Raw genomic sequence first — 14,275 nt, forward strand, 5'->3', positions numbered from 1 at the left:
AAAATTACAACACGAATGTGGGGCATAATATTTTTGTTATGTAGGTTTACAAACAATTGAAGTTTATGTGTATAATGAAGGTTGGTCGAAACAAATGAGGATATCTTACCTATTTTGACAGATTTGATTATGTTCTGTGTAGAATACAGGACAGGAAGAAGGTCTTTATGACTTTTTCAAGGAAATTTATGTGGCTCCCGAAATATTCCTCACACTATTTTGCCTCCTTGAGAATTCGATTCCTATCCCTCTACTTAACAATGGTCTTAGTTCTATTAGAACTAAGATTAGGTTAATTAGACAGATAGTCAGTCTGTTTATTTCTCTCCAGAATGTATTTGATAATATAATTACTCATATGGAAAAATTGCACGAGCTCCATAAGATTTATATTTCTTGTCTTGCATGTAAAGTAAAAGAAGTTCAAAGAATATGTATGAGAAATGAAGGAAGCAAATAAACTCGTTCTTAGAGTTTAAATATAGTGCAAGTTGCGGACGTAATCTTGCGAGAAAATTTATGATAGAAGACGTGAACATTTTTCTATTAATTTCTCTTACCGTTGCTTAGTAATTTTATCATCTGCTTCTCAATTTGTAATTAATGTGGATATCAGTTATTTTCTCCTAAGAAAATTAAGTTGTTCAAACATCAACAAAATATATTCAAGCGAACGAAGTTCTGTTCAAGTTTTAATTGGTTGTTGTGTTATTTGACCTTTACATAAAGAGAAAATGGAAACTCTAATATATCTTCAGTAGGTACCTCTACAATGTTCAGACGGTGATCAAATTGACAGCATATCAATTGAATGACCTTATTAATAAGTAATTGGAACATCCAGCTTTTGTTGTCCCTACAAAGGTTTGTCAAAATTATCTTCGAAAGCCAAATGATTCAATGACCAAAATCTGAATAATTCATTTCAATGTAACTCAAAGGAATCAAAATATACGAAACAACGTTGAATTGAGTTACGAATAAAATTACTGAATCAAAGTTACGGATTGGTTAACTGGTTATTTTGGACAAATAATGTCTTTGCAAAATTTTGTACTTTCCAAAAAAATATTGTAGCTTAATTCGTGGCTATTCATTGGCTGGTTCTAAAATTAAAAAAAAATTAAACAGTGCCATATAGTAATGGAAAAGTTATACTACTATTTCTTAAGATTTACTGAATAATTATTCAAAGAATTCATAACCGCAACAGTGAATAATATCCGTTGCAGGCACAGTCCATTCATTTTCTTCATTTGACTAATGACTTGCGCGCTGTGATGAAAAACCACTGATATAAACAACTCGTTAAGTAAATATACCTATATTTGAACTGGGACTTTTCTAATTGTGTTTTAATTGCATCCAATGCATCTAGTATATGATTCAATACATAGGCTTTCATGAATACATGTATGTACGTGTGTTCATCGTCACACATTTTATGGTGCCACTACAGGGCACAGACAACATGCGTTTTCGTTGCGTTTTTTTTAATGAAGGAAGAAATCTTTTACTCAGTCATCGGTGTCCAAGGTACTCATAGAAAGTCAATATCATTAAATATCTCACATACTTAAAATTGAGAAGCAGGTGCTTTATCCATTAGGCAAAGTTTTCGGTATATTTTAATTGAATCAATATGTCAAAAAGTACGGATATAAATGATACAGAAAATGCAAGACGTAAATAGGTTACTATTCTCAATTAGCAAACATCAAACAATGTATATTATACATATACACTCGTATTATCTGTGTTCGTCGTAACGCCAGCGATATAATAATTACGTTGTGTAATTGCCGTAACTGCGGGCCATGGAAACATCCACTCTTGAACAATACGTGACACAATAACGCAACGAAAATACTAAAAAAATAATAGCATCTTTAGCAACCAAACAAATAAGGATAATTCTAAATTGCATGTGAAATAGATGAGTCTCTAATTTTGTAACAAAGATTGACCCCTCTAGCGACACAGCTCATTGTTTTGTAAAATAAACACGCTACAAAAAATTGTTTTGTCAGAATTTATTTTTGTATTAAAAATACTCAAAAGTCTGGTTCGCCTCAGTGCATATCAATCTGACGTCTGTCTGCATTGAGACAAAAACGGGTATTAACAAGTGCGATGCCCGCGATGCAATCAAAATACACAAAAATAACCGATAGCTGCAAATAGTGATGCATTGAATATGGAAAGGGTTACGATTGGTTGGCAAAACTGGCCTTTTGTTATCATGAACTGTTTTTCATATATCTATCACAGATATACCTATCGTTATCTGCCTAGCTTTTTCTCTACTAGGTACGAATGTTGATTAAGTTTTTTTGGTCCTAATTTAATGTAGTATGTCTTAATAGTATAGGCCGATTTACTAGCTACTTGACCTATGGCAAGAAATCGTTATGAAACTGTTAGCAATAAAAGTTATTTATAATGACTAAGTTCATAACTGACCTTTACTGCAAAAATTGAATTCAACTATTTCAATATGCATTAAGTTTTTTCCACTTTAAAATTACAATATAAATAATTCATATATTCTCGATAACATTAAAGTCAATCATATTGTATTAATTCCACATCACCAGTGATCCTTAAAACCATTTGAATACGAGGACTTTGACCATGTTACGGGTCAATGTTCAGAGTATTTACATTTTACGAACATGCAAATGTAAATCAGTTCATAAACAATAATCAGAATCAGACACGGTCATTCAAATGTCGTGTTAACGAGTTCCGAGATAGATGTTAGGGATTTACCCATACTAAGCGCGTGCGCAGATTGTAAGACTAACATACATACATTCGGCCAACTGTAAGCTGCGTGGTAGGAAAACATTTTTTTTTTAAATTGTGAATTCAATCAAAGTTTTTATTCGGTCTCATACTGCACAAGTACCTGAATTATGAGCCCAAAAGAACTATCGGCCGACTAAAAGTTAGTAGTGTGCACGAGCTCTAAGCGACCGACGCGTACCTAGAGCATAGACATAAGTAGGTAGTACTACGAGTACCAATTAGATAGTGCATTCATTGTATCAACGCTTGCACACTAGTGAATTTTTGTCGTATGTAATTATCAACACCGAGGGTACGACTATTATTTGCGACGTGCTCGACAAAAATCCGCTAGTGTGAAAGAACTGTTAATTGTTCTACAATAAAACGTAGGACACTTCCAACTTCTTTTTTCTCGTGAAATAAATTACAAAACAATATTACCAGTCCTATTGCTTATATTCGTAAACAAACACTTTTTACGATTTGTAGCCAAAATAACTAATGAGGTTGGTACAACGGATATCATTGCACACCAAAACAGCGAATAATAATCATGGCTTGTGTAATTTCCTATTGTGTTCAAATAACTGGGAGCCTTGAACAGTTTACGGCATACTCGACGGTATGGTTTTATGACTTAAACAAGGAAAATTAATAAAGTGAAAGGAGAAGAATTCTTTAAATTAGTCCGCTTATTTATGTAATAAACTAAGGTCACATCTCAGTTCAGAAAGGTTCAGTTCACTTTAAGAGATTTATTTTAAGATTGTACAGTTGTAGGTCAAGATGCAGGGCAATAGAAAAGCGGCGCGATAACATTAAAAAAATACTGTATACGTATGTTCATTGTGAAAAGTCGGATCTTTCACCAAATTACGGCCTTTTCTGAATAATTCACTGCAACAGAGTGTAGATCAAGTTATGCAATAAGACGTATCGTTCAGGCAAACATACATATAAATTGTTTAAAGAGAATCTACCTACCTACATAGCATCACGCTTGAATCGTTCTTGATGACTGCACTGCTGCAGAAAGTATCTACTCTTTTTTAACCTAACCGGTCCCACTTTATGATTACTGAATATATTGGGTTAATGTAGTACCAAGAAATAAAACAACCACCAATATAAAGCAGACATCAAGGTTTCGCAGTAAATATTCCGATTATACTTATCCAAACTTGAGGCTTACTTTGTATGCTGCCATAGTGTAACATAAAGAAAGATAGGTACTTTTAACGTATGAAGATAAAATTCGATATATTGCTCCTCGCAATGCCTAACATGAAATGTGTTTCATCTGCGGGTTTTTTCTATATTTGAAGATCGCTTTTTTATCTAAAATTATCAAAAAAACTTGAATATTTTATTTTATAGCTGAAAGAAGCACCTACTTTTAAATTAAGTATAAGTTGTTTAACATGTTAGCCACAATTGAAGTAGGTAAGTTATTGCCTCAAGTCTTGGTACAAATAAGTAAAAAAATATTGTTGAGACTTTAGTAAAATACTGAGAAAATCTGGAAATCTCAAATAAAAAGTAAAGGTATCATATTTATTATATTAATTTATATACGCTATTTCTTAGAAAACTATTGCGTGACTCGATAATTCTAACTTTAAACGCAATTGGAAAATAACTACAATTTGCTTGCTAATTGCTCGTTTAAAATCAATTATAAATATGAGAAAAGAACGAATAGTTAAACAAGGTTTAGAAGAAAAATCTGCCAAAAGACCGGAATAACACTCATTAAATAACGTACTTACCTAATTATCAACAATTAGGCTTGTTAACTGTATGCATAATTTATTTATTTATTTATTTAGGCACACCAACAACTTATTTACAAATACTTTCACATATATAAGTTTACAATTTTAATAAGTCCTGCGTAAATATGTTAATTACAGGTGCGCACAACGTTCAAATTAAAAATAACTTAAATTAAACTAAACCAAACTATGCAAAACAAAAATAATAATAAAAAAAAGAAGAATCGATAGAGGCAAATGACAAGGTACTATTCAAATTGGTCAATTTTGTGCAAAATTTAATTTATATGAGGCATTTACATAATGTACCTATATTAATTATAATTACCCTTATTTAATTGAAAAATAATGTAAATTACCTAACCGTCTTTAGCGAGACAACTTATCCGTTGGCAACTCGGGTGGCAAGTTAGACATACGATTTTATGAACAAAAATTGTGTTTTGAGATTATATGTACGTACTCTCTTGCCAAGCTTAAGTACGCAACGTTATTTTTATAGTAATACTAGCTTAGAAGTAATAAAAGCGGTAGCCTATGTGTTAATCTAGGGTTATCAACTATCTACATACCCAACCAAATCGATCCAGCCGTTTTTAAGTTTCACATTTATAGTTTATAAGTTAATATAGTTTTTTAAGTACATTAATCATACATCCATACCTACATTCTCACAAACTTTCACATTTATAATAGTAGTAGAATACTCTTGCAGACAGTGGTATTAACATTAACACATTTAATGCATTTTATCTTATGTTATTAGGTCAGTACGTAGGTACATTAAGAAGCAGGAAGGATAATCCGTTAAAAGTATCCTTTAGTTAAAATGTTAAGTATTTTGAAATGAAATGAAAAATATACTTATTATATCTATTCAATAATATTATCTTGCTTGATCACTAACAGATGTTATTTTTACCTTTTTACCTCATCCTTGCGCAAGTTTTTATAGACTCAAACAAAAGCCATTGTCTATCTGACGTAACTACAAGTATCTTCTAATTATAGTCGTCTATACTAATACATTAAAGAAGAAATATGTGTTTGTTTGTACCTCAAAACCTACTGAGCTGATTTTAAAAAATCACATTCACAAATTAAAGTTATTGTTGGGGTAGATATACGATTTGCGAGTAACATAGGCTTTAAATATTCGATCCGGGTACGGGAAGAAGTTTCTCCTGAACGCGGGTGAATCCGCAGGCAATCAGCTAGTTAGCAATCAAGATATTAGTGCCAATAAAATAACTTATGATGCAGTACACAACTTTGAATTCAATAAAAGGTGTTAGTCTTGTGACTCAATACATGGGTATTTACCAACTATTAGGTATAAATAATGTATGAAATTTTAATGCTTCCTAATGGTAATTTTATGGAATATAACTCCGGTTATGTAGGTATTGTAAAGTGTACGTCAAAGATGTTGAAGCAAAAATATACCAACAATAGTTATGTGAATCACGTTATATTTTTTACTTACCAATTTAAATGGAAATAGCACATTTGGTTAGACGTGAATTTGACCACTTTTAAGTTATGTGGTAGATATTTTTTATATTGAAAATAGTTCAAAAACTTGAAATGTATATAGAAAAGTATCACTTCTCGGTTTAAAGGAAAGTAATTTTATAAATTATTTTATAAACAAACCCAGGTCTCAGGCATTGTTTCTGAGTATGAAGGTCTGGATACTAGTACTATATAGACTTGAAGCAGATTCCTGAATTTCTTAGAAATCTCGAACTCTCTAAGATTAATTACAGCTACACGTGTATCTTTATTTAGACAAAGATAATGGGATCAATACGTAAATATTTTGATGTTATAATAAAACTAATCTCTTTAATATCATGAATAACAATTAGCTTGAACAGACACGTTAATGGCAGATATTTAAACAGAATTAGACTCAAGAGAGTATTAAATCCAAGATTTTATTAGAGGTTGTACCGTAAATTCTGCTTTAAGGATCCACTCAGTAATTTATTGGGTTTAACGCAAAAATATGAGTTCGAGAACATAGGCTTAAAACAACGCCTACAATTTGAACCTTTATGGCCTTACTACAAAAACTTTAACCACTGTTTTACACTTGTCTAAAAAAAATGTGGCTCCAAAATGAACCATATGTCAACGTCATAATTTGTCATTTTTATAGACAAGTCTTAAACTGACGTTAAAAAGTTTTTGTGGTAAGACGGTTTAAGTTTATATAGGTACCTACTTACTTTGTAAGTTCATCTTGGATACGTTTATCCAAACTAATACTATATTTGCGAAAGTAACTCTGTCTGTCTGTCTGTCTGTCTTTTCTTCACGCCTAAACTACTGAACCGATTTATCTGAAATTTGATACAGACATATTTTGGAACTTGAGAGAGGACGTTGGATAGTTTTTATTACAAAAAAAAAAACAAAAAAAATCCGGACATACAGTGCTATCTATGGTCAAAACAAAAATCTGCCGGAAGTCACTATGCCACGCGAAGTCGCGGGCAAAAGCTAGTCTCGTTTTATATGTACCTACCCACTTAGTGAGTTAACTACTAGGAAAATAGTTTTGGATAGCTTGATTGGATTAGGAAGGTTTATTACTTAGAGTGTACTTAGAATTAACATGATTTTCCTGTCGGAACTTTCCAATTAGAACGTAATCGGTGTTCCGGTATTTTGGAATTTCTGTGAATCAGTTAAGTTCATGAGCTAAGCAAACTTGATGAGTTGTTAGGAACGAGCAGAATAACAAAATATTAAAGAAACGATTAACTCAACTAAATTAATTAATTGAATGTGTCTTCAAAAAAAAACACAGAGTTATATACTCGTCATGATAAAATGGTCACCATCTCTTTGGACACCAAGCTTGTGGATGTATCTCAGCTACAAGCCATATATTTAGCTTATCATAATCATACTGACATATCAGTCAAATTATCCTTAGGCCATAAGTTTACAGTGAGTTTACAAGGAGCTTAGTATGACGTAACTTTGAGCTAAGTGAAAGGACGAGCAACACCGAAGAGTTTGAGGAATACGAGTTACACAAAGTTACACGGAGATTCTCTACACTCGTCTCCTGTTACTATGTCCAAATAATACTAGTGGAAGTATATGATAACTTGATTACGAAGAGACTAACCTCCGCCAGCGGTTTGAGCTGCGAAAAAAATATCCTTCTTCGTCAATAGGACTATCTGTAACAGACAGAAATGTAAAATCGGTCAGTTCCTAAGATTAGTATGTTCAAGTACACAAACGAACTAAATTATAGTTAAAATCAACATGTATCGCCATTTGGCTAACTTATAAATAACAACAAATTAATGTAACATTAGGCATTGCAAATGAGCAAAGTACTTAACGTCATAGTTTTATCAATTCCCCCGACAGAAACCGCTCTTACCGCAACAACCACAAAATTATAGGTACCCCATACAAAACCGCGAAAGCAATCATTTTATCAAAATTACCCAAAGTAAAATAAATTAACTCATAAACTTAATAAATTAGTAGTCCATAAAGTAGTTATGAAGCTATTTGTATAATGCTGAATATAATTGTCATGAATTTGTATTAATTTTAATGTTTCTCTCTTTACAGGCTCCGCAGTTTATTACCTTCAGTGAAGGGAAATTGGGGGTCAACTTTGGTGGATACCACGCTGGCGTGGGCCTTGGAGGGTTAGGTATGTTAATTATCTTTGATTAAATAGTGTTAACAGCGCAACGTTCCAACTTCCAACATCAAACCAAACCGCTAAGCTATTGTTTGATTAAATAAAGAAAATAAAAGTTGGTCTCTACACTACCGAGTATATTTAAATAAAATACTCGTAATTAAAGGAAATATTATTTCAATTTTCCTATTTGATATACGTTAATTTGTTTTTATTTAAGCCTTACGCCCTGTTCCCTTCTAAAAATATAGAAAAAAATATTTCAAATCTCATTTAATGTATTATTCGCTGTAGGTCGATATAAATAAGAATTGTCCAAATAGATATTTACGTAGGATTTTTTGACCTTTGACAATACATACTTTGTCATTATTTTTGTCAGCAATTCTAAGTAATCCTTCGAAATTCTTTTCACGAATGGTGTTTACTTATCAGGTAAATAATGTGATATATTTATGTGATAAATAAAATAAAACTATTTTTATATTGTTTTGTGAGTTTAGCTGGATTACTGCAGATTCATTAAATGATAATCTCGATTCAATATAAAAGTAAACAGAGTTATTTCAATGCTTTGTTGAAGATTTAATACGAAGAGACCTATCATAGCATGGTTATAGATTGATAAACATTTCTTTTAAAAAATCGTTGACTATACCTAACTAACTTACGTAAAAGTAGTAGTTTGGTTGTCTAGGATTTAAAGGAATTAAAACACACAATTTTTCCCTGTTATGAACTTAGTGTATTAGATGAACGAAATAGAAAAAGAACAATTGTGAAGACATTATTTCATTAAAATATGTTTCTTATAGCTGGTGGAAATGGTCGTACGGGAGGAGGTTTATATGCTGAAGCTGGTACTCCCAATGGGCCAGCAGCCAGGGCTGGACTGGGAGGAGCTGTCGACGGCAACAGTGGTACCTTTGGTAAGAAAACAAAAGACGTGTTCCACGATGACGAAAAATTAGACAAGGATAATGGTTAAGCTGTGTATGTTAATAAAACACATAGGAGAATGTTTGAAAACGTTAATATATAATACTAAATTCTATCTGCTATTAAAATTTTCATCCAGACTTTAGTTAAGCTTAAGTCGAATAACAAATCGTATGTTTGGATACATAATGAAACTGCCAAGTTGATAAAGATCTTAATCGTCTTAGTTTCAGTGTGAATATTCTGACTAAGATATTTCAGATTAGAATTGAATAGCTTGTATAAGAAGGTACTTTATCACGCTAGACTTAAACAATGACCGCAGTAACGCAGTAACTATTAATTAAGCGTCAACTTCACCTCGACCTTTTGCATCAGATAGCAATTACTGAGGTACAGCAGGCTGCACATCAGTGATAACTGTCATGCACCTTAACTCAATACTAATAAGTACGATCTTCCTATAAAACTGTTACCACTGACCTGAAGTTGACTGTACCTACAGTTGATGAATTCATTGAAAAACTCGTTGTCTCAATTGCATATGCCACGTATGCCCAAATAATATCACATTATAATGAATATTCAATTGCATGAATAAATAAATCCATCAAACCATACGTTTATTAATTAGTAATTTATTTGAATAATAATTTTCTCTATTACTATTCAAAATTGTTTTTCTGAGCGTGCTAATGTCGAAATAGAAATGGTTTTGGAATTACAAAAGACCTAATTTTGTTGTGAATGAACAGTGAAATTAAAATTGATTGTTATTTGTACATTGTTCATCCAGAATTAGGATGTAGGTAATTAAATAATATTGACAGTTAATAGTTGAAAATTAATACATAATAAATATAATCCTACTTATATTATAAATGTGAAAGTTTGTGAGAATGTATGGATGTATGTTTGTTATTCAATCACGCAAAAACGGCTGGACCGATTTGATTGAAATTTGGTATGTAGATAGGTGATACCCTGGATTAACACATAGGCTACTTTTTATCAACACACCATGCGGGCGAAGCCGCTGGCAGAAGCTAGTAAACCTATAAAGTAGCAGCTTAGCTTTTTAGCTCATTAACAGTATCTTGTTTAACAAAAGTAAAGCATATTGTCAATACAATAAGGTCACTTTTCAACCGACTTCAAAAAAAGGAGGAGGTTCTCAATTCGGCTGTATTTTTTTTTATGTTTGTTACTCGATTTCTCAAAGACGCCTGGACCGATTTCAAAAATTCTTTTTTTATTTGAAAGGGCATGCTTGTCATTTGGTCCCATCGTCATCAGGTCAGGATCTGATGGTGGAAACCCTGAGAAATCGAGGGCATCTCTTGAAAATTGTAGGCGAGCATGGGGTAAAAACTTTATATTTATGTGTATATCTGATGACACTACAATACTATGGAGGTTTAGGGCAGATCTGATGATGGAGACGACAGAGGATCGAGGGAACTCCTAAACGGCACATCTTAACTACCTCGTGTTTGGGCTTATTTTATTAGTGTTGACAAGATCTTTACACCGAAATGAGTAATGACTGCCACTGCAAGGTCCGAGATGCAGGTGCAGTACAGTTTAGGGAACTCCTTAATGGTTGATAGCAGCTACATAATGTTTGGGTTTATTTTATTCGTGGTGACAAGATCTTTAAGCTGAGATGGGTTATGACTGCTACAGCAAGGTTAGTGATGCAGGTGCAGTACAGTTTAGGGAACTCCTTAATGGTCGATAGCAGCTACATAGTGTTTGGGCGTATTTTATTCGTATTGATGTGCACTTTAAGCTGAGATGGGTAATATTGCAGATTCGATAGTGAAGACAAAAAAACAGTTTAAGGATATTCTAAATGGATATGTTTACCGACGTTTAAGTATTGGAAGGAAGATTTCTTAACCTCGTTATTTCTGCCAACGCCCTGTCGTCGTGTGGTCGATTAAGTAACTTGTTGGCATCCAAATCTGACAAAACTATACCGTCTATACTTCTGACACGACTTAGCGCAAAATACCTCGTATTTGGGCTTATATTCTTTGTATTGATAAGAACTTTCCACTTATATGGATAGTGACAACTATTCGTATCACTAAAAAGCTGTAAATAAAAAACTTTTTGTAATGCAATGTTCTGTGATCCAGGTGGACTGTTTGCCGGCGCCACAGCTGGTGGAAACGTGAATGCTGCTGCAGGTCTCGGAGGAGCAGTCAGCGGTGGAAAGTCAGTTGGAGGAGGTTTCTCCACTGCAAATGCTGGAGGCCACGGTTCTTCCTCCGTCCTGGTAGGTGACAAAGCAGAAAAAGCCAGAAGGAAAGAAGAAAGACGTAGACTGAAAGAGTTGAAAAAACAACTTAAAGAACAAACAAAATATTGAGTGGTGGCGGACGATTTAGTTTTAAGTGTGACTTACCCTCTCTCATGAAAGTTCCATAATAAGTAACAAGTCCCAATTTAAAATTGAAAATATAAACAGAAAAGACACGATTTAGAAATATTATTATGGGGCGTTCATCATCGTCATCAACTTTATGTGAGAATGAGGTTTTAATTCGTAACAAAATTATTTTATATTTGTAGTTAATACCCATTTTATTCAGAAATAAACGTCTAACAAACAATGTGCTATCTTTAAAATTAACGACAAAGAAATCTTCCTCTCAGATCAAGACTATCATCTTGTACCTATTCTTCTGTCTTCTACTCAGTTAAAACATTGCAAAATGTGTCCTAGTTGAAATGATGTGTGGTTACTTACTGGATTAAGGTAAAAGTACCAAGTTTTTCTGTGCATGCACTCACAATGCACTGTACCCATTTTTGCATTTCGAGCCTCGTTTGAAATCCCGTTTTTCACTTCTACTTGTTACGCTGCAAAGCTGCAAATTTTGCATGGCGGTTGTATGAGATGGAATGTGCCCATGCCGAGATCAACACTTTTATATGAAAAGTAGATCATTTGAAAATTGCAAAAGTCATTTGGCATGGCAAAAAAATTATATAATTAACGATTCAACAGAAATTATTAAAATGGTTGTGTAATTCCAGGGTGGCGAAACTGACGTGTCAGGAGAATCAGGATTTTCAGTCTCTGCCCACAAATCTGTAGGAGTACCATTAACAGTGGTAAAAGAAACTGAAGTTTCAGTTGTACCTGTAGAAGAAGTTAAAACAGTACACAAGAAAGTTTATGGAGAAGCGAAATTCGAATCTGCTAATGAAATCACACCAGTTGCAAATGCTGGCGTTGAAGCTACAGCTCATGTAAATGTGAACGCTGACGTGAAGCCAGTCATTGTCAAAGAAGTGAGTAAATGGAAAGGTCCCCACTATCGCACGCATAAAATTCCTCAAGTTTTTTTTCCAGATATTATGAGTTCGTTCTTTAGGATCCCACAGAGAAGTTATGTTCAACCGATGTGGTTGCGTCCACTAAGTTCTTATGTTCATCAGGTTCGTTAAAATAAACTAGTAATTTGGTACGTGCACCCAGAGGCTTGAAGACAGCCGAAGAAATCTTCGCACTTTGTCCGTAACTACACAAATGCTGATCTGCATCAATGCTATTCTAGAAGCGATAATATCGCTCCCAGCAGAAAACTTTTACTACACAATAATAAATTGCTAACCTATAAATGTTATTTCATCTAGGAGCTTACGATAATTGCTACATTTAGTATTTTTGGTGGTAACTAAATTATGTAATTATAAATAGGCCATAATTTACAAAAATAAACTACCCTCAAAACCTACTTCTTTCACTACGCACATTTCTAGATTTTTATCGCAGATTGGCTTTGAAGAAAAAAACGTGTCAACAAAAGAAGCATCTCTAATTTTTTCTGATCAAAGACGTTCAGCCATTTCTAAGCCCAGACATTATCAACGGCAGTTAATTCAAATACAGACGCTATAAAATCTTCTACAACATTTTCACCTCAACAACTATATAGCATACTATTCTTCTTTATGTTCTAATTTCAACTGTCTACTCTACCAACAATCGAAATTAAAACCATTTTCTGTTCAAATAAAGGTACACGTTGAACCCACACCAACAGAAGTGATCACAATTCGCAAACACAAGCCTCACAGACATCACCTTCACAAAACAGTCTTCATCGGTGGTTACGCTGGTGCTGGTGGAGAAGTAGCTGCCCCAGAAACCAAAGTTAAGGAAACAGTGGTATACAAAACCGTTCAGCCTATACAAAAGAGGATAGATATCGAAGCACATGGTGATGCTGGAGCCTCCGTCCATGGGGAACATGGGCATGGTCAAGATGTTTCGTATAGAAAGGAGGTTGTTGTCAGTGCTCAAAAGCCAAGCACTTTCTTCCAGGATATTTTCAATGTAAGTGGACTCCATTTAATTTTCCAACTAAACATTTTATGACATAATGAGAACCCTTTCAATCGAGGAGAATCTTGAACCAAATATTTTTATTTATTTACTACGGGGTTGTACCTAACCACGTTACTCCTTGTTCTTATGACCATCCTAAAAATGTTTAAAAGGTAATATAACAGAAATTACTTCAGCATCGCCTAACCAAAATATTACATTTTGCAGATCCCAATCTCAACTTTGAAGGCAGTGAGCGGATTTCTGACTAACACAGCAGAAAACACCGGTGTGACAGTACACAAGTCAGCTTCAGTCCAAGCAGGTGGTCACGCTGATGTATCCGGTGGTGCCGGCTTTTACGGCCATTCCGGTTATTCCAGCTACTATTAAAAATAACAATATTTTTAGTACTTTAGCAAATAAGTTTTGTACAACTACAACCAGTGAAGGACCGAAAAAAATTGTGGTGTAGACTTTTTTTTGGAAAATAACACGTAAATTGGACGTAGTTATGCAGAAACGTTCCAACCCACAAGTCACCCGAAATCGAGTTATTGTGATTGAACAGCCTAAAATTTAGCATATGGTTATCTAAACTCAATATACTTCAACAATAAAACCTCTAGTACCTTTACTAGTTAGAATAAAAAAGAATACAACTGAAACGCGTAAATGCTTATATCTCAAATTCAAGTTTAATTTGAGATATAAGCATTTACGCGTACAGTGGGTTGGAAC

At 33.6% G+C, this 14,275-nt stretch overlaps 1 protein-coding gene across 2 annotated transcripts in view; it reads left to right on the forward strand.

Annotated features, from left to right (window-relative positions):
• The window catches only part of LOC124633784 (circumsporozoite protein), a 30,132-nt gene extending 16,107 nt beyond the window's left edge, over positions 1 to 14,025 (forward strand). Inside the window, exons 3-8 of one of the 2 annotated variants that reach the window (XM_047169118.1) lie at positions 8,175 to 8,259; positions 9,066 to 9,179; positions 11,334 to 11,473; positions 12,238 to 12,642; positions 13,226 to 13,543; positions 13,763 to 14,025. In XM_047169118.1, coding sequence (XP_047025074.1) covers positions 8,175 to 8,259; positions 9,066 to 9,179; positions 11,334 to 11,473; positions 12,238 to 12,642; positions 13,226 to 13,543; positions 13,763 to 13,927 — 1,227 coding nt within the window. In that variant the 3' untranslated portion in view covers positions 13,928 to 14,025. The remainder of the gene's footprint in view (positions 1 to 8,174; positions 8,260 to 9,065; positions 9,180 to 11,333; positions 11,474 to 12,237; positions 12,643 to 13,225; positions 13,544 to 13,762) is intronic. The other variant, XM_047169119.1, reaches the window with a different exon arrangement.
• The last annotated feature ends 250 nt before the right edge of the window (positions 14,026 to 14,275 follow it).

Source organism: Helicoverpa zea, chromosome 10 (genome assembly GCF_022581195.2).
Source record: "Helicoverpa zea isolate HzStark_Cry1AcR chromosome 10, ilHelZeax1.1, whole genome shotgun sequence".
NCBI classification, from domain to species: domain Eukaryota; kingdom Metazoa; phylum Arthropoda; class Insecta; order Lepidoptera; family Noctuidae; genus Helicoverpa; species Helicoverpa zea.